The sequence below is a fragment of the Eptatretus burgeri genome, chromosome 2 (assembly GCF_056783735.1).
Source record: "Eptatretus burgeri isolate ZD-2024b chromosome 2, Ebu_testis_v1, whole genome shotgun sequence".
Classification (NCBI taxonomy): domain Eukaryota; kingdom Metazoa; phylum Chordata; class Myxini; order Myxiniformes; family Myxinidae; genus Eptatretus; species Eptatretus burgeri.
The window spans coordinates 150,909,358-150,936,382 of record NC_140962.1 but is presented as its reverse complement, the minus strand read 5'-3'; the positions used below and the strand labels follow the sequence as shown (position 1 = coordinate 150,936,382).

At 44.1% G+C, this 27,025-nt stretch overlaps 1 protein-coding gene across 4 annotated transcripts in view; it reads right to left on the bottom strand.

The window, feature by feature from the left end:
- Positions 1-27,025, bottom strand: part of LOC147033546 (voltage-dependent L-type calcium channel subunit alpha-1S-like) — a 224,001-nt gene that overhangs the window by 97,320 nt on the left and 99,656 nt on the right. For 3 of the 4 annotated variants that reach the window (XM_085854944.1, XM_085854926.1, XM_085854935.1), the window contains exons 33-37: positions 25,484-25,611; positions 21,374-21,470; positions 5,899-6,001; positions 3,484-3,585; positions 2,911-3,032 (exon numbers count right to left, since the gene is read on the bottom strand). In XM_085854944.1, the coding sequence (XP_085711070.1) occupies positions 2,911-3,032; positions 3,484-3,585; positions 5,899-6,001; positions 21,374-21,470; positions 25,484-25,611 (552 nt within the window). Of the gene's footprint in view, positions 1-825; positions 850-2,910; positions 3,033-3,483; positions 3,586-5,898; positions 6,002-21,373; positions 21,471-25,483; positions 25,612-27,025 lie in introns of those variants that run through there. The other variant, XM_085854955.1, reaches the window with a different exon arrangement.

Here is a 27,025-nt window from a genome sequence, read left to right as displayed (position 1 = left end):
TTATAATGATCAAAGGTAAGGCGGCGTTTGAGGCATTCCTTTTGCTACATTATGTAAAATAAATATTTGTCAATGGAGAATTTAAGAATTGGAGAAACTGTATCAATCGGGATGAATTCCAATGTATCTACCATGGAGTAAATGCTGATATGGTGATATCTATATTCTGTATATACATATATAATTGACACCTCCCATGCTCCTCTATCAGAAATTGCTGTGAAAAGCAACCAAGAAGGCCTACACAAGGTAAGCGCTTTGCTGTATCAAGCACTTTCCAGAGTTCCTCCACAGCTATAAATACATTCATGCATCGTTGACACACGAGTATGCCAATGCTACATACCCCCTCAGTTGTCGGATCGGTTTGATCGCTTATTGGTGAATCATCAGCGACAGCACAGACAGCAATGCATACCAATGAAGCCCCCAAGCATGCACCATGTGCAAATGTCAAAAACAGTTAATATATAAATAATAAAGACCCACCAACATGTCTCACCTGTGAATGAAGGGAATAGCCAATCAGCTCTCACCTATTCAGCTAAACCCAGGTGGCTAGGATTATATAAATAAATTGACACCTCCCATGCCCCTCGAGCCAAAACTGCTGCGTAAAGCAACCAAGAAGGGCTACACAAGGTAAGCGTTTTGCTGTATCAAACTCTTCCCAGAGTTCCTCCACAGCTGTAAAGAAGTTCACAAACAGGACACACATGAGAATCCCAATGCTGCACACCCCCTCAGCTGCCGGACCGATTTCATCGCTTATTGGCAATTCATCAGCGACGGCACAGACAGGAATGCATAGTGTCCACCGGCACGCAGAACTTCAGCTTTCTACATCACCTGGAAAGCACCGATCTTTAATATCAGTGAGTCAATCAGTCAGTGGTTAGAAAGAGCTTCATATGTGAGACGAGTGGGGTGTGCTTTCACACTGTGTAAGCATACGAACCATGTTTTCCCATCAAAAATAATTGGCTGGTTGAATTCAGTGACCTGAAATATAAATCCTCTTCAATTTTCAAGTCAATCAGATGAAAATTTTGCCTGGTGTTGGCTTAATGGTTAGGGGTGGTGGGCTTAGGATCTGAGGATCCTGAGTTCAAATCGCACTCAGCTGTTGAATTAATACCAGGTGGGGTTAACTCAGCCTGTCATCGTTCTGAGATCGGCAAAATGAGTGCCAGGTTTGCTGGAATAATTGAGCCATTATGAGTATCCTGTGTTGGAGTGGTGACCTGTCCAGGATTGTGCCCAATTGCCCGGGAGACTGCTGAGGCAGCACTAATGCTCTGTGCAGAGTACGATCCCAATGAAATTTGAGGATTTTAGAGATACCACTTTAGTTTTTGACCTTGGGCCTATGTTGAAATTTTGGTCCATTTTGACCTCAAAAACAATTGGTCGATTGAATTCAGTGAAGCGAAATATAACTCGTTCAAATTTCAAGTCAATCGGATGAAAATTGAGGATTTTAGAAATACCACCTTCGTAGTTGACCTTTGGACTAAGTTGAACTTTTGACCTCAAAAACAATATTCTTCTTCCTGATGACAAACTCTACCATGTGGTGAAGTTTCATAAAGATCGGTTTAAAATTGCGACCTGTAGGCGATCAACAGACAAACAGACAGACAGCCAGACAGGCAGAGACAGAACAACAAAATGGACTGACCAACACACTTGAAAAATCTCCGATTTCGCAAGTAACAAACGGAGTAAAAACTGAGTACTCCTTTCCTTCGGCGTCCGGCGATGACGTCATGCATCGCCTGGACATGTAATTGGGAAGGAGTGGTGTGCAATACATGAACATGTGGGAAAATTATGCGTTCAGACTGGGGATCGAACCCAGGTCCTCTGGTGAGTTTGGTCGGATGGCTCTGAGCCACGTGGGTTTAACTGATGAGGTGAGAGCCAATTGGTTATTCCCTCCCATTTCCAGGTACGAGTAGAGGGAGGACTTGGCCCTGCAGTGCATTCTGGGGCCAAACCATCTCTGGTATTCATCGCGTGTTGTCATGCATGCGCCGAAAATCAAGATGACAACAAACGGAATTACAGAGACGAAGGGCCAGTGAACGATTGAGGAATTTCTGGTGAACGGAAACATGAAGCGTGTTGAAATTTACAGACGAATGGTCGCAGAGGTTGTCCGCAAGCTAAATATTTATAAAGGAAACAGCAGGTGATCTTCAAAATGCTGAAAAGTTTATTTGGCAAAGATTTCCCCAAAAAGGATTCATGCCGTGCTGGAGGGACGGAGGGATTTCTCCGTTGGCCTTTGAGCCGCGCTGCTCGCCTCCGAGCTGTCTGCATATGGATTTGTTCCCCCTTATGGAATCAAATCCAATGAAAAATATATGCTGTTCCGAGGAAGTACCTGCAGGAGGTGCTTCATCTTGGACAATGCCGACGTTTGAGCGACGGTGAAAACCGGCTGTCATGTGCACATTAAGTTGGCCGTTGTGTGCCGGTGTCCTCATGAAAATCTCTCCCGAGAGGAGAAATGGGACTACTAAGATTATAAAAAGGACATTGATGAGTGTATCAATAAAATAACATCAAATTGATGAGTAAGTTATTGAGGACTCTTTGGAGGACATTTGGCCTGTTGTGCTCGAAGCACGGTGAGCCTCAACTCCTCAAATACCTTTTTGTTTCTCACTCACCTAGTTTGGAAATTAACTGCCTTGGTAGGAAAGCAAGGACTGTTTTTTTTGACGCTCAATCAATACAGACATTCACAGGAGGCCGGAGGGAAGCAATTGACGATTCTTCAGTGCACCCAATTTTCCGTACCTTGTCTCTTGAGATACACAATGGCAAAGTAGTGCAATGGTTATCAGGATGCTTACAGGTCTGTGAACCATATACGTCAGGCAGAAAGAGTGCTCTATGTACCTGCAGGGCAGTGGAATTCGGCCCATATCCAAGTTTTTCCTGCTCTTCTCGCCGTTTGAACCTCTTGAAGGCGTCCTGGATGAGAAAGGTGGCGTAGAACTTCCCCACTGTGATCTCGTCCTCTGCGTAGGAACACAGACAGATGCATCTCATACTCTACCCCCTAATTCCTCGCTCAGAAAAAGGATAGAACACACACACACACACACGCACACATACGTCAAGGCCTTCAGGCAGTGCTGTCACATGTTAATATGCACACAAAAGCATCAAGGCTGCCTTTCTGAGAATCAGCAAGGAGAAAGCAATTCGGTTTATAAAAAATATATATCTAAGTCGGTGGTCTGGGATAAACATGAGGATAAAAACAAAAGGGCTAACATCCCAGGGATATGCAACTTGGCATGGAGTCCCACTGGCCTACAAACTTTAATCTTGGCTGGGGCTGTGTTTGCTGTCGAGTTGTTGATATGCGGATATTCGGCCTCCAAATCATGCACTCTGTTGCCGTCAAGTCAACCTCCATCTGCTCGATTCCCGACACGCGTCCCCACAACTTGGCGAGGCACTCACCTCCTGCCGGAGGGATGACCTGATCCAAAAGCTTCATGCTGGTTCGGGTCCAGATCTTCTTGATGATCATGCGAAGCTCCTCGTTGGCCTGCTGGGTCTTTTCTAGAGGACGTTTGTCGTTCCGGGAAGAGCACGCACATGCAGGCGAGACCCAAAAGGAATTTCATCAAAACGCTGGATATCCTCGTCAAATCCCAAGAGCAGCCATAATCCAAGTAATTTGTCATTTACAAGAGCAGACTTCTCTCACACTACCAACAGTGTCTTGAGTTACACACACAAAGCATCGGTCACTCAACAACCCACCACAAGGTGACAAACACAGCCACGGTTCCAGTCTCGATGCACCATACTCTGCTACAGAGTGTCGGTGTTGCTGAAATTAGCTTCTTGGCAAGGATTACACCGGGTGGTTTTCCATTGTCTTCCCAGCAGTAGCTAGGGGCAGGAATTTGTAATTTGTTCAGGGTGCAGGTTTAACGTCCGCCAAATAATTCCCGCAGACGGGGCACCGAGTTTAACGCCCACCCGAGGGACACACTCCGATGAATCGCGATGCCTGTGAAAAACAGGATGACGGTTTACAGCTGGGTCATGATTAAAATCCAGGTTAGACAGATTAGAGGCGAGTGCGTGTTCCTCGAAGCAAACCTGCCAGCCCATATATCCATGAGGTCCTTTCAAATGTCCAGTCGATTTGCGCCCCACGTTCTTGGACTCCTTTGTTCAATCACCTCCATGAAATGATGTTAAACTGCCATTAGCATGTGTTGTCACATCAACTGCTAAATAAACTACTGGCGCAAAAAAAAATGCAATTCATGTCCTTTACATCAATGAAAACCTTGTAGGAAACCAAGCCTCTGCTCGTCTCTCAATGTACGAGCGATGCCACCCGTGCAGTGCCAAGGAAAACCGAAGAATTACGACGGTCTTGCACGTTTCACACTTATCCGTGTAATATTTCATGAAAACCTATCGCTTTCCATTATCTAATCTGCTCTTTTACACCCAATTTCATCGCATTTACAACCAAAGTCAGCAAAGGTTCTTTTTTTTTTTTTCTTCTATTTTCTCATTTAAAACGAGCGAAAGATTAGTGATCGACATTTGTGTGCGCTCTCATTACCCGGACGGTTTGCTCATAAGCTCGAGGAACCATTTCCTGTGGTGTTGCAAAGAAAAGGCAAACCGGTGGAACAAGTGAAATCATTTCATCAACTGTGTCAGATCCAACATTTCATTAACTTCATCCATCAATTTGCTTCGACTCGCATTTATTTATTTCAACACAGGTAAGTGCACCTAATTCATTGACTGCAGAACCTCACCTAGACTAAATTTTGTCATGTCATTTCATCAAGTAGTCGTGTCTTATCTGGTCTGGGTGGCCACTTGCAATTGGATCTTGGATCGGATAATAGGAAGGAAACCGGAATGACACTCGGTGGAGCGCATACCTCCACCTGGCTGAACAGTTCACGTTTTGTATCCCACCGATAGGCCGAATTTGGATTCGGACTTGAACAGAAATCTAATCGGCTTGTTCTTGTCAACTAACTAACTCATCCACCAAGTTTCGTCCGAATTGGCCGACAACGTTTTGAAATATGCGATATCTATATGTCGTTACCTCCGCCACCGAAGGTGAAGGAGGTCATGTTTTCACCCCTTTCTGTTTGTCTGCAGGATATCTCAAAAAAGTTGTGGACGGATCGGGATGAAATTTTGTGAACCGGTTCGGTGTGTGACAAGGACAAACTGATTAGATTTTTATGAAGATCCGGATCCGTAACTGATTTGAAAAAATAAAAATAAAAAAAGATTCTTCACCATTGAGAGATTGGGCTCAACCGATATATAGCACTATATCTCAAAAGGTTCTGGACGGATTCGGACGAAACTTGGTGGACAGCTGGGAGTGTCGCAAGGACGAATTGTTTCGATTTTGGTGAAGATCCGAATCCGGATGTGGATACGAGAATTATTTAATTTGTAAAGTGATTCTTCACCATTGAGAGATCGGGCCAAAATCGACATAGTACTTTACAGCGCAATATTTCAAAAATGTATTTGGCCCGAAATGTTCTCGTGGATCAAGTATCAGCAATGGCAGAGGTATGCGCTCTACCGAGTGCCTTTCTAGTTTTTGGCCCTGTGACTCAATGGTGAAGAATCACTTTAAAATTTTAGTATCCAGATCCAAATCTTCAGCAAAATTGAATCAATTCGGCCTCGTCACTCACACACCCAAATTTCATCTGAATACGTCCACAACTTTTTGAGTTATCCTGTACACAATCAGACTAACAAACGAACAGACACGGGTGAAAACGTAACCTCCGTCCACCTTCGGTGGTGAGGGTAACGAGTGAGAATGAACCATCTACTGACGTGCATGTCAGCCATCCTTACCTTCTGTCTTTATTTTTAAAGCAGTCCGCACCAGAGCAAAGAGTGTTGCGTTGAAGAGCACGGTGCCATCACTCTGGAGAGACATGTTCATGGCCACGAGATGCTGAAAAATACAACAAATGCCATCACCATCGAGCATAAGGACCAAATAAAACAACCGTTCGCAATTAAGCGGCGACTATCAAAGGCACGCCGCTTCAAGGCGATGACCGGAAATGACGCGCCCCATCCCCTGGTGGCCATCATCGGTGTGTCCCATCACGTGGTGATCAGCAATGGCGCAAATCGTCACGTGATGCACAGAAATGGCACGCTTCATCACAAAGTGACCGGCGATGGCATACCCCCATCACGTAACCACCCACCATCACCACACTTTAACACGACACCTCATTCCGTCCCCATGGATGATTGCAATGAGACATTCCGCTGCAGTTTTGTTCATACTGTTAACATTTTTGTTTACTTTTTGCTGTTTTTTTTAGGGGCCTACTCAGAGGAAGACCCATTTTTAATGCTTCAAACCAAATTGGCAACTTCCACAACTACAGAGGTTCCGGAGTTGATTTCTCAAGTGTCGACACCTGGGCCCTATACCTCACAATACATCTCATCATCTTGCTGAGGTGATGATGTCAGCACTGCTCCTGGGCCAGCAAGCCTCAAGTCCAAAAAAAATTACTTGAATTGACACTCTTGAATAAAGTGTATGGCAGTGGAAATCCATAAACATTGTGTCGATCGTCAACATGAACGTGAAACAGGCAATACATTATTTTAGAAATTTCCACTTTGTAAAAAGGTTCAGGAGCTGATTTCTCGATAGCTCATCACGGAATGCACCTGTACCCAAAACCCTCACAATGATGGTATCCAAGCACGAGAGTAGACAATTGCGTTTTGGAGATGTTCTTTGTTATCCACTGTGTCATGGGCAGTAGAAATTTGTGGAACCGTTATTTTATCCCCCATGATTAATTGGAATGAAGCGGAGTCGATGTGGCCTATCACTTTGCCATCACCGACTGGTCAGTGTTCTCTCTCTCTGTCTTCTTCCACCTCCTTTATGGTCTTGCACCCTCTACCCTCTCCATGCTTTGTCGCCCCCCCCCCCAACCGATTCCGCGACGCGCATGGTACCAATTAATTAGCAACCAATTCAGAACTCAAGGTTGAGAAGTCGAAGTACCAACGGCACGAGGAGCAAAAAACTTTCATGAGGATAATTGCATAATTGCTGTGAAAGGAAGAAAAATTGGTGAAAAGTTTCACGTACCACCAAATTAAATCGGAAAGTGAAAGAACGAAGAGAACAATTAAATCTCTCCGGCGTAGAGGCAATGGAACCTTTCCTTAACCATCTCGAGCAATGTTAATCCACCGACGACGACGTAGCCGTGATGTAAATGACTCACTATGAATATGTCAAATATCTTTTCCTTTGGGTGAAAATAGAAGTTAGTGGATCACAGCGGAGCTCAGGAACACAAGGACTGTTTGAGTCCTGCACGGCCAAGGAGCTGGGTTTTGAGAAGCGGACGAATGTTGCACTGACACATAATATACTCCCTCCATGACACTTTGCAGCCGATCACTGCCACCAAAGCCTACTTATACATCTAAATAGAGTAGGCTTTTCCACTGTGGGTGGAACTCAATTGACTTATGTCCAGCACTTATGGATGCCAATTGAGAAAAAAGGCTTTCAGATCAGTGACACATAACGGGAAGGCCAATAAGCGTGATAAACCTCCCAACCGAGGTTGGCAGCCTCGCAGGATTATCATCATCTTTTTGTCTCGTCTTCGTCCTCCCATCCTCTCACACCTTCGCATGAGCCTTACCTGGTCGCTCTTGTTTTGTTTTGTTGTTGTTTTTTTCACCCAGTAACACAATGGTCTTTGTATACAAAGTCTAGGCTCAAAAAAAGCGCAGTAAGGTAGTTTGACGGAGGGAAGAAGGGTAACGCACAAACAGTAAGACATAGGTGGATCTAACAAATCGGAGAGGGGAGCAACATGGAACGTAGTAACCTGTGCATAAAAGGGATTGGATAGGGGCAGTTGATGGGAGTCAAAAAGATGATCTTGGGTGGTCGTAGAGGATGATGCACGGTGGTGGTGCACTGCCACCTTTAAGCCCTGGAGGGAAGAGTGGGATTGCACCACCTAAGAATGCCCTTCAACAAGCTTAATGAGGAGCAGGTCGCTGAGAAAATGCATACATCATGAAGGAAACGAGGTGTGTCAGAACGTTGAAAGGGCAGAGGGAACAACTGATGGTGAGGCTCAAAATCTCAAGAGATGGAACCTCTCCTATGCCTGGTGTTGGCTTCATGATTTGGGTGGTGGGCTTGGGATCCAAGTATCCTGAGTTCAAATCCCGCTTGGCTGTTGAATTAATACCAGGTGGGGTTGACTCTGCCTGCCATCCTTCTGAGGTCGGCAAAATGAGTATCAGCTTGCTGGTGATCTGTGTTGGAGTGGTGACCCATCCAGGATTGTGCCCAATAGCCCGAGAGACTGCTTTGGCAGCAGCAACACTGCACAGAGTATGGTCCCATTGGATGGAATGGATGAACCTCTCCTAGCAGACATTTGTCAAAAAAGATGAGGATGCTTGATAAGAGGAAAGTCTTGATACGAGCTGCGATGATTGATTCCCTGACGTTGGTTAAAATTGGGACTTGATTTACTGGTCTGCAGAGTTTAGTGGATCCATTTTTGCACCCTTCTTTTGTCAGGGAATTAAATTAGCCCTCTTCCAATCAGATGGTCGGTGACATAAGGTGCAGTACAGGTTGAAAGAGAGCTGATGGAGGAACAGACTGCACAGTTTGAGAGCACACAGGCACTGATCAAATCTGGACCTCCGGTTTGAGGTTTGCAAGGGCTGTTCGGAACGTTTTTCTCCGTACATACATATGGCAAGTACATGGGGGGTAAAGACAGGTCGACAGTAAAATTGGAACTTCCAGCTTCAGTTGCAATTTGTGAAAGATACAGAACCACCCACTGCTAAGAAGCAGTGTCAGCTGTGACACTACTGAAACTTTCTTGACAATGGCTTCAGAAGAGAACTCGACTACAGGTGACAGTTTGCCAGCTCAACTCTTCGGGGGAATCTACTCCATGCTGCTATAGGCCAGTGAGCCAGAAACCTATTCATGGATTGATTGCCCTCCGAAGGGGTGGGCTGGCATGAGACCATTTTGAACTTCTTGGCTCAATTCTCATAAAGGGTTGCAACCCTGTCATGACCTGATAGAGGTCTCTCTGTGAACTGTCCAGTCTGAACATCCCTTATCAGCGACAGCGAGAATTGAAACTGTCATGAACATTATACAGTGAAGCAATGGCAGTATGACTCATCCACCTCGATGGTGTGAGTCACCTCATTCGGTGTTAAATGTCGGTGGTGTGTTCTGAGTGAGCGATTATGAGGCGGCCACCGTCTTCTACAGTCTACACTGTTAAAAAGGGATGCACCGGATAAATATTTATTTATTCTGCCTTGTACGTGTTGGTTTTTCTGCCACCCCTCGCTTTCCTCTGTGCATTGCCAAACCCGTGGTCATAGATTGTGCTACGAGTTGTTATATTGTCATTTTACGTTCGGCTCTGTCACAAATATGTGCCCGTTGTTTTTGTGTTGGGTTCATTGACCGAATTTGCTGAACTCTATGTTGATTCAAGCTCGCCTACTGTCTTGCAATTCGTTAATTACCTCCGCCACCGAAGGTGAAGGTCAGGTCAGGTATGGGAACATGCGCCGGAGAAGCGAGTCGCTGCGTCCACTTACCACCGGTACTCCAGGGCCCTCCATCTGGCCATCTCCCAGGCAGATGCCTGGCCCATATTCATCTCCTTGAGATGCCGATAAACCTGCCGCAACCACGAGGAACGTGGTCAGCCCACCAGCCAGCTCCACTCACGAAGCTCCCTCGTTGAGAGAATCTGGTGAGTGGGATCAGCGTCAGGAAAACGAGCCACATGTCCATACAGCCATAGCTGACACTCACGGACTATGCGGGAAACAAATATCATTTGAGTCTCTCTCAGCAACCGTTCATTGGACACAAAGTCCGACCAGCAATAGTCGAGGATTCTCCGAAGAGACCTGGTACCAAGGGAATTACGTTTCCATTTCAGATCCTTGGTCAACGTCCAAGTCTCACATCCGTGGAACAAGACTGGAAGCACCAAGGACCTGAAGACTCTGACTTTTGTCCTCCCGCACAGGTACAGGCAGCGCCACACCCCATGAACCAGTGAATCCATGACTCCCATGGCCCGACTCAGATGTCTGTTAACTTCTGGCTCACAGCCAGCAGAGATATGAATATCACTGCCAAGGTAAGTGAATCTCTCCACAATCTCAATATCCTCGCCACAAACAGATACAGACAGGATAGCAGCATCCAAGATGTCATTGAAAGCCTGGATCTTAGTTTTGACCCAGGAAATCCATAATCCCAGTGGCTCCGACTCCTCATTCAGCACTTCGAGGGCCCTTAAAAGGATATTCAGCATCTCTGCAAAGATGACTTAATCATCTGCGAAGTCAAGGTTAGAGATCTTGAAATTCCCAAACGATTCACCGCAGCTTGATCTCTCCGGCGTCCTCCCCAGAATCCAGTGCATACAAACACTAAAAAGTGTGGGGGCCAGTACACCGAGCGATGGGCTAGGATGAATGCAATGCGCAAATTCCCTTATAAGCAGGACGAGAATCACTTGACCACTGGTGATGCTCTACCCCCTCACAGATTCCTCGCACATAGGCCTCCTTGTCCACCCTTAGTGCACGTACAGTTTTACGTGTCAACTCCCTGAAGAGCTCAGCTCTGCCATTCAGCCTGGCCCTGTGATGCTGATCAATGGTATCCAGTGTCCATTTAGAGAAAAAAATTCTTCTTCGCCCTATGGTAAGTTCCAAGACATCCACCGGCAACATCAAGGACGGTGGCCTTGAAGGCACTCCACAACTATTCAGGATCCCCTAAAGCACCCAGACCCCCCCAAATCTCCACTCAGCCTATTCGCGAACTCCTCAACTACCCTCTCATCCTTGAGCTTGCCAACATCCAGCCTCGGTTGGGGAAGTACCATTCTTCTGGATTTAAGCTGCAGCTTCAGATTTGCTACAACAAGCCGGTGGTCAGTATTGAGGAACTGAGCACTCCGGTAGACCCTGCAGTTTTGGATCATCCTCCAGCGGCCATAAACGAGCACATGGTCAATCTCCTTTGCCACACCTATTTCCTAACAATTTGAACATCAGGTCACTGAATTCAACTACCTATTAATTTTGAGGTAAACATAGGCCAAAATGTCAAAATAGACCAAAAGGTCAATTTGGGCCAAATTTTCTAAACCCCTCAATTTTCATTTGATTGCCTTGAAATTTGAAGAGCATTTTCATGTCAGGTCGCTAAATTGAAGGACCAATTCATTTTAAGGTCAAAAGGTCAACAGAGACCTAATTTCTAGAATTGATAGATAGGGCCAAAAACTAAATATATCACGATATGTCAAAAAGTTGTGGACGAGTTATGACAAAACAAGGCGGATGAGTTGAATAGGTGACAACAACAAGCGGATTGGATTTTGGTTCAGATCCAGTCCATCAGTGGGATACACAACATGGCAGAGGTATGCGCTTTACCGAGTGCCGTTATACTTTGTTCAGTTTTCCCAAGTTGGCTCTCTTCGAGTGATTCTTCATTTGTTTGTTTGTCTGTTTGTTTTGTCTGTGTACAGGTTATCTCAAAAAGTTGTGGACGGATCTGGATGAAATTTGGTGGGCAGGTTCGGTGTGTGACAAGGATGAACTGTTTCGATTTTAATGAAGATCCAGATCCGGATCCGTCTACTAGAATTTTTAAAGTGAATCTTCACCATTGAGAGAGAGAGGGCCAAAAATGATATATAGCACGATATCTCAAAAAGTTGTTGACATATTCGGACGAAACTTGGTGGACACGTTGGGTGTGTGACAAGGAAGAATTTCTTCAATTTTGGTGAAGATCCAGATCCAATAATTTTTTTTTAGTGATTCTTCATCATTGAAAGATAGGGCTGAACTAATATATAGCATGATATTTTTAAAAATGCCTTGGGCCCGACATGTTCTCGTGGATCAGCCATTATGTGGTGGAGGTATGTGCGTTACCAAGTGCCCTTCGAGTTATTTTCTTCATTGGATTGCTTGTTTATTAAAGTGAGTGTCGCATTCATGGTCTGTCGGTTTGGCTGGAAGCATTGTTCAGGTAACAAAGCCGTTATTTTTGGCGGGAATGAGTCTCTCGGCCCACGGCTTCAAATTTGGCCAAACAGAGCGTTCGACCCATCCTGAGGCTGAAGGGCCGCCGGGTCTCGTACCTAATACAAAATGCTACCTGGAGTGGAGTGGAGTGTAGGATTTGAAACTCCAGAGCCACCGTCGGCAAATTTGATGTTTTAAAACTATATACAAAATAAAAAAACGCAGGGGCAACACTCCAGGGTGCTCACCTGGTAGCGGCTGGTCAAGATAAGCAGGGAACCAATGATAGGCATGGATGACCTACAAAATATGTAACGGAGCAGAAAGTAAACACTGATGGATTTTTTTTATTAATGCTGTGAACAAAATATTGTACATCATGGGTGATGAAGGTTGTGGTGAAGTTTCATCGAAATTGTGTGTAGTTTCGGAGAAGAAAGGAAATGCATATTTTGGGGGACAACCCCCCTTACATCCCCTGACACTCCAATTTTTCTAATGGCATGAACACACTTTGGTACATCACATGTGATGAAAATTTCATCAGAATTGTGTGTGTAGTTTCTGAGAAAAAGCAAATAGGTCATTAGAGGGGGTTGGCAACCTCCCCCACTCGTAAACCCCCTCCAAAGACCCCCTCAGACCCTGATTTTTTTTAATGGTGTGAACAAGTTTTGTTCCATCATAGGTGATGAATGTTGTGGTCAAGTTTGATCGAAATTGGTTGTGTAGTTTCTGAGAAGGAGGCAAATAGCTATTTTGGGGGACAACCCCTCCGTAAACCCCCTAGTAGTGTACGTCGTGGCTGGGGAGAACAGTGTCCAGGGAGAGTAGTGGCCCCTAGACATAAAAGGGCCACGTTCCAAAAGATGATGGAAAGGATGGATGCTGGCTAGATTTGGTTGGCTGGATGGATGGACACTAACCTGGCCGGAAGGATAGACACCAGCCTGGCCAATTTAAGTGCCAAAATAGAAATGGGCCGGGGGCAGCTCTCAGCCAAAATTGATCTCATCTGGGAGGAATTTACTGTGAAGTTGGAGACTGGCCTGGAAAGGCTAGCAGTGAGTGAGTCAGGGTCTCTCATGGTTGACATGGCCAGCAAAATTGAAGCTGCCCTGGTTGAGCATGTGGCCAATTTGGCCCATGTGGAAGACAAACTGGCCATACTGAAGGCTGAGCTCAGAGAAAAGATTGTTGCAATCCAGAATGAAATCGCGACCGGATGGGATGAATGTCAGCACAGGCATGAGGAGGTGACCCGCTACCTGCCAGCTCATTCTGTTTAAAGAGGATAACGCTGGTCTGTGGAACTAAGTCCAGAAGAACATGGCCACCCTGAAGGAAGAGGTGGATGAGGTCTTGTCGACATATCAAAACCAAATGAAGAGTGTTTTGCAGGTCCAAAATGGACACCTGGATGCCACGAAGGAGGAATGCAACAGCTTGGCAGAGAAGGTTGACCACTCAAAGTAATGAGGGGAAAGAAAAGAAGATCTCTCTTTTTCTCTTTCTCTTTCTCTTTCTCTTTCTCTTTCTCTTTCTCTTTCTCTCTCTCTCTCCCTCTTATGCACGCGCACACGATTGAGCTCGTTTAAGCTTGAGAAGGAGGTAGAGGAGTTTACAACCCCACAGGAGGGAAGTTTGGATGATTAAAGAGGCCTCAGCACAGAAGGAGTGAGGGCCATAGGTCAGGGAGCCAAAAAGCAGAGTAAGTATATTCCAATGAGTTGTAAAAGTAGAAACAGAAAGAGACCAGGGTGGTTGAGCAGTGAGATAAGGAACGCTATTAAGGAAAAGCAGAAGGAATTTATTCGGTTTAAAATAACAGGACTGGAGTTAGAGTTACATCACTCTCGGAGTAAACAGAGGCAAGTCAACAAAATAACTCTGCAAGTCAAAAGAGAGTATGAGAAGGACATGGCTAAGAATACTAAACATGATATCAAGGCTTTCTTTAAGTATATCAGGGGAAAAGAACAGGTTCGGACCAGTATGGGCCCATTGAGGAATAGCACCAGGAGAGTGGTTAGTGATGAAAGTGAGATGGCAGGCTTATTAAACAGGTATTTTGCTTCAACTTTTACACAAGAACAGTCAGGAGAATTGTCAATAGATGAGAGTATCTATCGAGGAGGTGAGGAAGGGCTTTTCCAGAAGATCCAGGTTGAAGTGGAGGAAGTAAATGAACAGCTTGGTAATCTAAGAGTAGATAAGGCTCTGGGTCCAGATGATATGCACCTGAGAGCATTGAGGGAGGTGGCTGAGCAGGTAAGTGAGATGTTAACGGATATTTTCAATTGCTCACTGTAGCCAGGACAGGTACCGGAGGATTGTAGAGTAGCAAATGTAACACAATGATTAAGAAAGGATCCAGAGAAGAATTGGGAAACTATAGACCTGTTAGTTTGGCTTCAGTTGTGGAGAAGATGGTGGAGACATGAAGGACCAGATGTGGAACCATTTATATAAATACAAACTAATTAAAGGTAGTCAGCAAGGGTTTACCAAAGGCTGTTCCGATTTAACAAATCTTTTAGAGTTCTATGAAGCAGCGTCTAATTGGGTGGATGAGGGAAAGGCAGTGGACAAAGTATATCTAGACTTTAAGAAGGCATTTGATAAGGTACCACATCGGAGGTTGTTAGCTAAAGTGAGGGCTTGTGGAGTGGCTGGTCAGGTAGCTAATTGGATTGCAAACCGGCTTAGTGGTAGTTAGCAAAGAGTGGCTGTGAGTGGGAGGATGTAAGTAGCGGGGTACCTCAGAGATCAGTACTCGGATCATTACTATTCAATATTTGCATCAATGATTTGGATAATGGGGTAAAGAGTAAGCTTTCCAAACTTGTAGATGACACAAAGCTTGGAGGTGACGTGGATAGCTGAGCGGGTGGTGATCAGATTCAGGAAAGCATTGATACTTGTATAGATTTGGCAAAAGATTGGCAGATGGAATTTAACCTGAGCAAGTGTAAGGTGTTTGGGATGAGGAAGAATAATGAAAATAGAGATTTCAGGATGTAAGGGGTAATTTTGGAGCGGTCACACAGGAGAAGGATGTGGGGGTGGTAATAGATACGGGAGGTAAGCAAACAGCACAGCGCCAGACAGCTATAGGTGGAACAAATAGGGTTTTAGGTTGTATTCGGAGGGGGGTCAGTTACAGTATATATCAAGAGGTGGTGTTAACATTGTACAGGAATTTAGTGAGGGTCACATCTAGAATATTGTGTGCAGTTTTGGTTACCACAGTTCAGGAAGGACGTACAGTATATACTATCAAGAGGGTTCAGCGTAGGATTACTCGATTGATTCCGCTTTGAGGAGTTGCTGAAGGAGACAGGACTTTATACACTAGAAAGGAGGTGGTTACACAGAGATATGATAGAGATGTTTGAGATCATGAAAGTTTGAGATAAAATAAGTGAAGATGAATTATTCAACAGAGTAGACAGTGATAGGACCAGGGGCCAGAGCCTGAGAGTAAAGAAGAGGAGAGTTAAGACGGTAGCAAGGTAGGGGACTTTCACTCAGAGAGTATTTAATGCATGGAATGTCCTCCCTGGAAAGGTTGTGGCAGCAGAAGCAGTAGATAAGTTTAAATTAGAATTATATAGGTACCTGGAAATTATGGAGATAGAGGGGTGTGGGGATGTTGATAAGACTTTTAGGTAGCTTTAGCATTGATGGGTGATTGTGTGCACGTGTACGGAGTGCTGTTGGTGGATGCCTCGTCAAGGGATGTTGTGCAGTTGATGTTGTGTGGTTGATGTAGTGTGTTTTCACGAAGCCCATTCCCCCTTCCCTGGGGGAAAAAAAAGATTTCCTAAACCCTTCCACTTCCAGAAAAAAAGAAACAAACAAAAAACCCACTAAAAACACTTAAAAAAAAAACATTTTGCATTTTCTTCTTTGGATCTTGTGTTGATATATTGGTGCAGTGTTGATGTGTTGCAGGCATGATGGGCTGAATGGCCTCAATCTGTGTCTAATTTCCTTGTGTTTCTTTGTATTACACACACACACACACACACACACACACACACACACACACACACACACACACACACACACACACACACACACACACACACACACACACACACACACACACACATACACACACACACACACACACACACCTCATAATCGTTTTTAAAGCGAAGCTTCAGTGTTGCATCTAATAACCAAAAGGCACACGCGAACAGAGCCAAAGGTTACACAACTAACTATACTTTCCTATTACTCTTCAAATATGTATTTTAAACAAAAGGTTGCAATATATACAGCAACATGCTTTTACACATCCAATAAATCTACATCCCAAGTAAACTATCTGAAGGTCACAAAGTGCAGACTTCATAATTGACTTGCACTTGCATTTGCGAGATTATGTATGAAAAGGGCAATGCTCTTGCAAATTCCATATAATTCACTTTGCCAGTGGGATTTTAAGCATTTATTTTTTATAAACTGTTCTCATGCTCGTGGAGGAGCTCATACATCTACTACGCAATGGACAAGGATATTTGGTGAATCAAATGATCTATTTATTAACCTCCGCCATCGAAGATGGACGGAGGTTACTGTTTTCACCTGTCTGTTTGTCTGTTTGTTTGTTTGTGAACAGTATTACGGAAAAACTCCTCGACAGATTTCGACGAAACTTGGTGGGGGATTAGGTATGGTCCAAGGATCATGCCATTAGATTTTGGACTCGGTCCAAAGTCCAATATGGCCGCTATTATGGTGGCCATTTTGTAAAAATATGATTTTTTTTGTTTGCATTTCTATATGTTTTAAGTGATTTCCAACCCCCCCCCCCCCCAAAAAAAAAATTTAGAGAAAAAAATTTTTTGCAACTCTTTTTTCAACAAAATTTCGATTTTTTTTTGCATTTTTACATGTTATAAGTGATTTCCAACAAAAAACATGTCAAAATTACAATTGCGGCTGATTTTGGAACTTCAGGTGGATATCCCCACGTAAAATCAATTTCTGTCTCAAGGAATCGAGTTATGACGAATGAATTGAGTATGTAAAAGTTAAAAGTAAAAGGGAAAGTTGCAAACTATAACTCTATGAGCACTGTTGACGTCAAATTGAATGAATAGGATATCAGGTTCACTTGAGTGACCTAGCAGTATTGGCGGCGGAGGTTTTGCACTCTACCAAGTGCTCCCCCTCTAGTTGTATGATGTATTCGAAGACATGAGTAGACAATGGACATATCGCTTTAGTCAATGGGATTTTATCCTGAGGTTTGTTCTTGCTTTAGAAGATAGAGGCTGGTAGAAGAGGTGATGGAAGGTAAGAACTGACGGTACAGCAGGGGGCAGTTTGATGCAATAAACAAGGGAATGAAGGGAGAGGAAAAGAGGTGGGAAATAATCACTGCCATTTGCAAACTAGAGAGTTCGTATAACACATTACACCGCACTATCTTGAGAAACAAGGACATGGGTGGGGTCAACAAGCAAAAAATTCCATTCTTTGAGATGATGTAAAATGCCGTAATAGTTTGTCCAAGTACTGCGAAGCGGAAGGGTCTAGGAAGTTCTAAAAAGGTGATTTGTGTTCTATAGTGTTCAAGTATTTAATTCATTGAAATAAAATAAAGATTTTAAATGTTTAAGAAGAAAAAAATCCGGAATTTTACTGCCGTTGATGCAGTGTCTTGCACACCACCTCATTTAACATGTCCTCCAAGTACTGCTCAACGGAATTGTTTCGAAAGTGCTAAAAGGGCGATTTGTAAACAAGTATTCAATTATATAATTCAATTTAAACAACTAAAAAAAGACATAAAATGTCATAGCCTCCAATGTCATCGTACAAAGTTAATGTCAATATACAATGTCAATATACAAAGTATTTCCTCATGTACTGTGCGCTTGTGCCAAGATTGAACAAAATCAGACCATGTACGTCTGAGAAATGGTTGGGGACACATTGAAGGAAAAAAAATGGCCACCAGTCAGCCATCATGGATCTGATCTTGAAAAATAAATGGCATGCATATGTAAGCCATCATTCATTAACAGTTTGCAAATTTTGAACAACATCGGTAAATGCTTGTCCGAGAAATGGTTGAGGACGTGTTCAACATCAAGTTTTTTTTTTTTTACAACCAAAATGGCCTCCAGTCAGCCATCTCGGATGTGATGTCGAAAACAAATAACGTGCATCTGGAAACTATCATGTGTTGTCTTTGTGCCAAGTATGAATAAAATTGGTCCATACATGTCCGAGATATAGTTGTTGACGCACACACGCACGCACACATGCACGCACACACGAAAGGACACAAAAATCGAGACCAATGCCATCAGCCCCCGTTTCCGACAAAGTCCAAAGGATTGTTTTCATGGAAGATTTATTTTACCCCAGATGCATCTGCTGAGTAGTTGCCAAAGGGTTGAGTTGAGATTTTAAAGGTTATAGAATTTTTTTTGGGATGTTCACCACCATTGATGCAGTGTCTTTTACACCACATTATTTAAAACATTGCATTCGTTATTCATGTCAGCTGTTTTTTGTCCTTCATAAAGTCCTTAAAAACAGTGTCCTGTTTAGAATGATTTTAAATTTTGCTAGCTTGCCAGAGAGGCAGACAGACAAAAAAAAAAACAACCAAAAAAAACTTACCTTACTCTGCACATGCGCAATCAAGACAAATTCAGGGTCAAAGTACAAGTACCGCAAAACTACAGGATTGTTTCCGATTCATGTTCAAAATAGAACATTCAATTGAAATTTCATTTTTCCTCGATCATAAACTGACGTTTGTCGATGGAAGGACAGACAGACAGAAGTGAACCAATTGCTTAACCACGCTTTTCACTTTGCGTGCGTGGAGTAATAATGTTGCGGAAATGGGCCCTTAGTGGGTTATTAAATATAGGATTAGCCCAGATCCCCCCTTAAATGCATGTTTAGCCAGGTTGTTTGGTAATGGGACGTTACATGTGTGTCTGGAGATGTAGCAGGCTGTCCAGTGTTCATACAGTGGTGGTGTACCGAGAGGCGCCTTCTTTTTACCTTCCCCCCTTTTAACGAGCCCCCACCCAGCGCCCTGACAGTCAGTCAACAGGACATGTCACCAACCCATTGGCGGAGAGCTGCTGAAAACTCAAACGATGGACCAATCACGGGTCCCCAGGGGTGGTCCGGGAGGCCCGCCCCGAAAGGCAAGCGGAACTGCTTTTGTCCTGTCTGCGATCTGCTTTATGAGGAGTGACTCGACGAGCTATTCCTCCTTGGCCATGGATCCAGCATGCAGGTCATTCCCAGGTTCATCTTGAGTCCAGCCATGGGGCCTCTGACCGTCCTTGCTCCCTGCGTGGCTGGACCACGTCGTCTTTTCATCCCATTGATCCGCCTGTGGAGCCCAACACCCAGATTTGGCTTTGTCTGGTGTACAGACCAGGCCTGTAATCGCATACTGGACCTTGTGAGAAACTAGCTAAAACACACCGGATCTTTAGCTCTTGTGCCGTCGCCCTCCAAGGGGCTGGACGCACCGTGGCTGCATGCGTGAGCGGTGCCAACAAAAGGTCGTCATCGTGGCTATCTTGCCACGCGGCATATGTGAGCGATTCCGATAGGAGTATGAGCGCCATCTTGCCACGTTGCATGCTCCAGCTGAGCGCTCGAATCCGACACCATCGGCTTGTCACAAGCCGCATATGTGCCTTCGACACTTTTCCTCTCATCCATTAGACATCACCAAGTACTCCGTGTCTTGTCTGCATGTTGTCCAGACTTAAGGTTTATTTTGCTAGGGTTCCCTTCGAAACCCGTATCCGTAGCTCCCTCGACAAGAGCAGGTTATAGATGAATTATTACATTGTCGTGAATGCTTTGCTTGTGTTGTGTTCCCCGATGTGTCCTCAATAAATCTGGCTGATTCATACGAAATTTGCCGCCCTGAATTTATTCGTGCCTCGCTGAAGAACAATCGCTCGATTTGTATTTAAAACCAAACTGGCTACAGACTGCGGCAGATTTCGCTCGGTCTCTGATCAAACCCAGTCTGTAGCCGGGGTGTATATCCCCAACTGGCAAGGCACAGGGGTACTTTGGTGTTGTGATCTGAGGCACGTGACCCGAGACCTGTGCCGAACTAGTTGGCGTTATAACCCCTGAGACGGTGGTGCTGTTAAGGGCCACCGAGTCTTCAACAATAAGAGGTTTGTGTTAATTCGAAAAGGTTCCCGGCATGACTCGTCCGGTCTTCATACAGGAATGGTCAGTATGTTGGTGTAAAAGTTTCAGCTGCACCTGCCTCGGCTCGTGGCAACTTCAGGTGCAAATCTCATCCTCACACGCTCAATCATGAGCCTTGGATCAACAATTCGCACTCCTTTCCCGAGTTTTTCATTCCCTTCCATAAGCAATGAAAACACACTATCCTTGTCCTTCATAATCCCAGCAATATCTCTTCAATGTTCCAATATGTTGGCATCAAGCAATCCTTTTATATATAGCCTGTCTCCAGGCTTCGTCAGCAAGACAAAATCAGCGGAAAACATAAATCTTCCACCCGGAAGCAAAGTGAGCCATGATGGATCGTTTGCATAACTCAATGCATCAGCAACGTCAGTCCTGTATATTTGCATCAAACTGGATTTATATATAAAAAAATAAAATATATATTTTTTTATTTTTTTATTTTTACTGTATTACTCTGGCACCATTGCATCACACACTTTCATATGTGGATTTTGGTGGGGAATGAAATCCACAGAATAAAGTGGTTTTAAGAGACACTTTTGCCCCCAATTCCAAATTCCCATTTCACGCAGCGAGAGTGGCAGCTGGTGTAATTACGGAGGGGAATTTACTTATCGGTCCCAAAAACTTCACTGTCCGGTTTCAGGTGTTCAAAGAAAAAAAAGTTTCATCAGAGAGACAGTTGAGGCTTAGCAAAATGCACTCCATCTTGAATTGCGCACTCTTGTTTTCCTGCCAAGCAAAAGTCATTGTATAATGAGCTTACCAAAATAAGCCATTTTCAATTCCGAGTGCATTCTGCACACACGGTATGTGATATTGGTGTGTTGTAGACACATGGTGTACGATATGAAGTAATTATTGTCCTCCTTTAAAACAACGACTGAACGTATTGAAATTTCATGAAAGCCAGAAATTTCAAGCAGGTCATCCTCATGCGGATCAGCCCCTATTATCCAGGACCGTCTCTTACCTTGCAAGCCACACGGAATGGACAAAGCTTGCCAAAGCCCAGCGGTGGTTGAATCCGGCGCAATAATTCCAGAACATCGACATGCCGTATCCGTCCTCTGTTCGGTGGGACAAGGGTGAAGGGAAAAAGAGAGCTCCATAACTCCTTTATATTCTACATTCATACAGACACCCAAAAGCCCACGTGTAGATACAGACAGATACGGAGTTCTCTAAAAGACATCAACTTACAAGGGGACATCATGTTATTACATTCGCAAATATGACAGAATCCACAACCCACTCCCCCAATCCCGACTCCTAAATTATCGTGCACTCCGTTCATGTCCCTTTCCTTCAAACCCCTTACTCCTGTATCCTTCCAAACGTCTTTCACTTCCCCCCCCCCCAACTACTCCCACATCCTTCTACTCCCAATTGAATTCTCTCTCCCACCAGACTCTGCTCTCTTCTTATTCTCATTCCCCTCCACCCTACATGCCCCTCCATGCATAAGTAATAATTTGATGGCTCCTAAGGGGATGTTTTCAAATTCTGCATTCTCAGCGTCAATCTTGGACACGTATTGCTGTCTCCAGGCTTCGTCAGCAAGACAAAATCAGCGGAAAACATAAATCTTCCACCCGGAAGCAAAGTGAGCCATGATGCATCGTTTGCATAACTCAATGCATCAGCAACGTCAGTCCTGTATATTTGCATCAAACTGGATTTATTATGGATCAGAAAAACCAACATTATTCATGGGGTCAAACCCCAACTAAACCCAGTTCAAAACTTCCCCCAAAAACAACCCCAAATGTGAAGAGCATCCAGGCATCAACATTGAGGCCACCTTCCATGTGCTTGGAGACTTCCCAAAATTGCTCCCACATCAAATGCGAGTGATTAAGACAGATCCACTCAACTAAAGGCCAACATGTTGACTTCCAGTTGGAGGCCAAGTTATGTCAGAGTCCATAATCACAGCAGATGTCATCTTTCCTCTTCTCAAATGGCCTGATCTCCAATCACCAGTTTGGATTGTTTCCTCGTTACTCAACACTGGATATGCTGCTACTTCCCTCCTAACAATCTATGGAGGTTCAGGATGTCAAGCAAGGGGTCGGGGACAAATTACGAGCCTTCAACACTGCCTGGCACCTTAATTTGCCTGCCAGACTTTTTTTTTCAAGTTTCTTCAATCCTTGCTTGGACTTTTTCACCGCACTTGGAGCTCTGAATGGTATCTGTATTTCATCTCTCCTCCCAATGGTAAAAGTAGAATTCCACAAGGCAGCATCTTGGGCCCAGTATTAGTTCATAAATAAGTGAACGTCCTCCCCGATAACCGTAAAAACCCTGCTTTTCACTTTGTAAATGATTTCACATTATTCCTTGTGGTGTCTCATCCTAATGACAGGAAAAAAAATGGAATGGCACTCAGTAGAGTGCGTACCTCCACCAGGCTGAACAGTTTACATTTTGTTTCCACTGATAGGCCGGATCTGCATCCAGACTCGAACCAGAATCTAATCGGCTTCTCCGTGTCACTGAACCAAATCATCCACCAAGTTTCGTCCAAATCCCTCAATAACTTTTTGTGATATCATGCTCACCGCTGACAGAGAAACACACAGCGGTGAAAACACAACTTCCGTCAACCTCTGGTGGTGGAGGTAACTGGAGAGTTCAGAAAACACTTCACAGAAAAAGAGACATCGGCGGAGTCTGTAAGCAGCAAATACGATTGGTCGAGACGATGTAAAATGCCGTGATATTTTGTCCAAGTACTGCTAAACTAAAGGGGTTTTTGAAAGTTCCAAAAAAGTCGATTTGTGTTCTCCCGTGTTCAATAATTCAATGTAAATAAAATAAAGATTTTAACGGTTGTAGAATAAAAATAATTCCGAAGTTTAGCGCTGTTGACGCAGCATCTTTAGCGCCACATTATTTAACACGTTACATTATTTCTTTGTGGCTGTTGTTTGTGTCCTTTACGACGTTCTTAAAAAAACAGTAAGTTTCCTCTTTGGATTGATTTTAAATTTTGTTTAACTGCCAAACAGGCAGACAGAGCAAAAAAATATTACGTACAATCAGGTACAATATGCACACGTACAATCAGGACAAATTCAGACCGAAAGTACTGTTAAACTACAGGTTTGTATTCCAATCATCGAATATAACATTCAATTGAAATCAAGTTGTTCCTTGATCATAAACTGAAATCTCTTGACAGATAGACAGACAGACAGACAATCATACAATCAGACAGATTTGCTTTCTTAAAACTCGTTCGGGGTAATAAACAGTTGCTTGCATCCGTTTGTGTTCATCAGAGAAGGATCAAATAGTGGTGCAGAACGTGGAACATGTCATTAAACCCATGAAGGTATCATATTCTTACCTCGTCTCTTCGGAAGGAATATTCAGTAAACCCACATATTTCGTCAAGTGAACCCATCTATCAGGTACTGGAGGAAGTACAGTCCCTCAAACTTATGGGCCTCACCATTAGCCACTATCTAACCTGCACAGATCATAAATCAAAACTTGGCCTCGAATACGAGTTGCAGATTAGATTGCCAAGTGTTTCCTTGTTACCTCCGTGACCGAAGGTGAAGGAGGTTATGTTTTCACCCCTGTCTGCCTGTGTGCAGGACATCTCAAAAAGTTGAGAACGGATCTGGATGAAATTTTGTGGACAGGTTCGGTGTGTGAGAAGGACAAACTGATTATATTTTGGAGAAGATCCGGATGCGGATCCGTCTATGAGAATTTTTAAGTCATTCTTCACCATTGAGAGATCAGGCCAAAAATGATATATGGCATGATATCTCAAAAAGTTGTAGACGGATTAGGATGAAACTTGGGGGACACGTTGGTGGTGAGACAAGGAAGAAGTGACTCAATTTTGGTAAAGATCGGAATCCGCATCTGGATATGAGAATTATTTAATTTTTACAGTGATTCTTCACGAGAGAGAGAGAGAGAGACAGAGACAGAGACAGAGACAGAGACAGAGAGAGAGCCAAAAACGATACGTGGCATGATATATCAAAAATGTATTGGCCCGGATATGTTCTCGTGGATCAGGCATTGTGGGGCGGAGGTATGCGCTCTACCGAGTGCCCTTCTAGTTAAATCTGAAGTTCTCATGGCCAACAGGGTCTTCGTCTAGAGCTCAATAAAGTCCTGCTCTCCACTGGCCCGGATCCCCGTGCTTCACACCTCTCACTCGTGGAACCAGAGGCACAAGGCCTCCGATCTCTAATCACGAATAAGTTGCATGGATGTCTCCTCCGTTTTTCCTCATCTCTCTCCAGGTTTTGTGGGGCCCTTACTCGTTCAGCCCACACCCTTCCTCGGTTCCTCCAGAATGCACGCACTCCTCCTGTAATCCTCCCCATATTAAACTTGCCAAATTCAAACTAACTTCTCACCAGCACTTCTTCAATCACTTTTATCTCAACTTGTTGAATTTCCTCCCTGATTCGGTACATTTCCATTGTTCATTTCAGAGCTTCAAGATGCCAGTACACCATCATCTCATGTCATCTTCCACCCTGACCCACGTAACATTCATTTCTACCCCCATTAACCCTCCCAAAACACCTGCAGTTTACTCTCTATCTCTATCTCTATCTCTATCTCTATCTCTATCTCTATCTCTATCTCTCTCCTGTAGGACTACTCATTGCTATGCTATGAGCCTACATGTTGTATCCAAAACAACACCTCCCATTTGTAAAACAGTTCTGTTTAAATTCAGCTCCAAATGCATTTACAACACTGGATGATGAAAAGCAATGGACGACAAAGAAAAAAAAAAAAAAAGAAGAGGGATAACAACACTTGGCAAGGAGTGAAGTAACATGGAAGAATAAATTAGATTTGGGGTAAAGTTCAGGCAGGAAAGAGTGGGAGTTAATGTGCTTGATAAATACATTCCCTGTTGCGCTGCTGGCAGGGGCTCGCTGAGGATGTACTTACGAGGACAATCTTTTCCATGAAAGCAAAGAGCATTTTCCTATTGACACGGTGGGAATCAGAGGGCTCGCAGAAAATACAAAAAGGCAACCAGTAATCTGAGCAATCAGGCCAGGGAAGGACAACAACTGAGAAAACGTACTTTGCATCCGGGTCGTATTCTGCCCAGAGCTTCTTGAACTCGTCCAGGTGGTGGGGACCCAAGATGGACCAATCACGCGTGAGGTAGTCGAAGTTGTCCATGATCACAGCCACAAACAAGTTGATGATCTGAAAGGAAGAATAACGTTGGTTTGCAACAGCTTCGACGCCGCAATTCCGTGCACGTATAAGCACATCGAGAAAGAAGATCGAAAGGGCCGAAACAAAACTTAGTCCACTTGTTCGCTTACACTCGTTTATAGTCCCTGGAATATTCTTTTAAACCCTTGACTTTGACATTTCTTCCAGGATGGAATTGGAGGCCACCCAACAGCATGCTTACATCATGCCCTATATTCATTTGTGGTCTCTTCAGCACTTTGTCAGTGAGATCGACTGCTCGGTTTTTCAAATTCCATTCTACGACACACAGCTGTCAGTTTGCAACCCACCCTGCCTGAAGTTATGCTCCAATTCCTTCAACAGGCTGTAACCTCTGTGTATGAAGAGCGACACGAGTAATATTGCTCGGCAATAATTTGTGCCGCTCGCAGATTAAAATCCTTGTGCTTCAGTTTTACTGGCTGCTCTTCGGTCCTGGGTTAAATTCCCAACACACGGGCAAACACACCAACCGGTGTGGTGCAAGCTGCGGGTGATGTTGCATTGTGGTGTCTGCTGTCTTTTGGAATGAGCATTAAGGAATGCCTCATCTCCACGAGAAGCCTCGGTGCTCCTCCCTGCTCGGACCCAGGCCGACGTGGGACTGAGATCAATGTCCCCATTAGCAATGCAGAAAATCGTGGCTGTAGTCAGGACACAATTTCAGCTGTATAGTTTGTCATTCGACATCGTCCCCACATGGACATCAAATTTTGCAGGGAAAAAAATGGAGCAAAGTGACTTTTGCAAAGGGCAGTCTCACCCCGCGGGACATCGCGGACGAACCATCCTATGTAGCGTGGTACAAAAGAATTGCCTCTCCCGCAGTGGGCCTTAGTGTTTGCACATCCAGGAGGAATTTTTTCACACTCGACTGATGTGCGGACGAACCGATGCCTTCAAAAGAAAACTCTTTTGCAAAATGTTCCAGGAGTACAATGGAATTGCACTGCATCAGTCATAGGCTAATGTTGCGTTGCTCTTTACTTCCATCTTGAAAAAACGTTTCAACGTATTTCAAAACCAACTTTGTCATAACCCATCTCCCTCTACTACGTTATCCTACCCTTATCAACAAAGCGTTCTGTGTCAGTGGTGCAGTCCATCAGCATCGCTTCCATTGCAATCCTGTTCAGAAGCAACAACACCACTGTTTCACATATTTTTCGGACTCCACACCTTCATTGATCGCTATATCTAAGATGTCTAAGTAGCCCTGTAGTCATTGTCCAGATTCGAATATTCCTCTTTCCACCTGATGTCTTTTCCTACTTATTTTTTGATTTACTAAATCTATCTATAATTACAGCAATCTGTGTGTGTGTGTGTGTGTGTGTGTATGTGTGTGTGTGTGTGTGTGTGTGTGTGTGTTTGTCTGCCA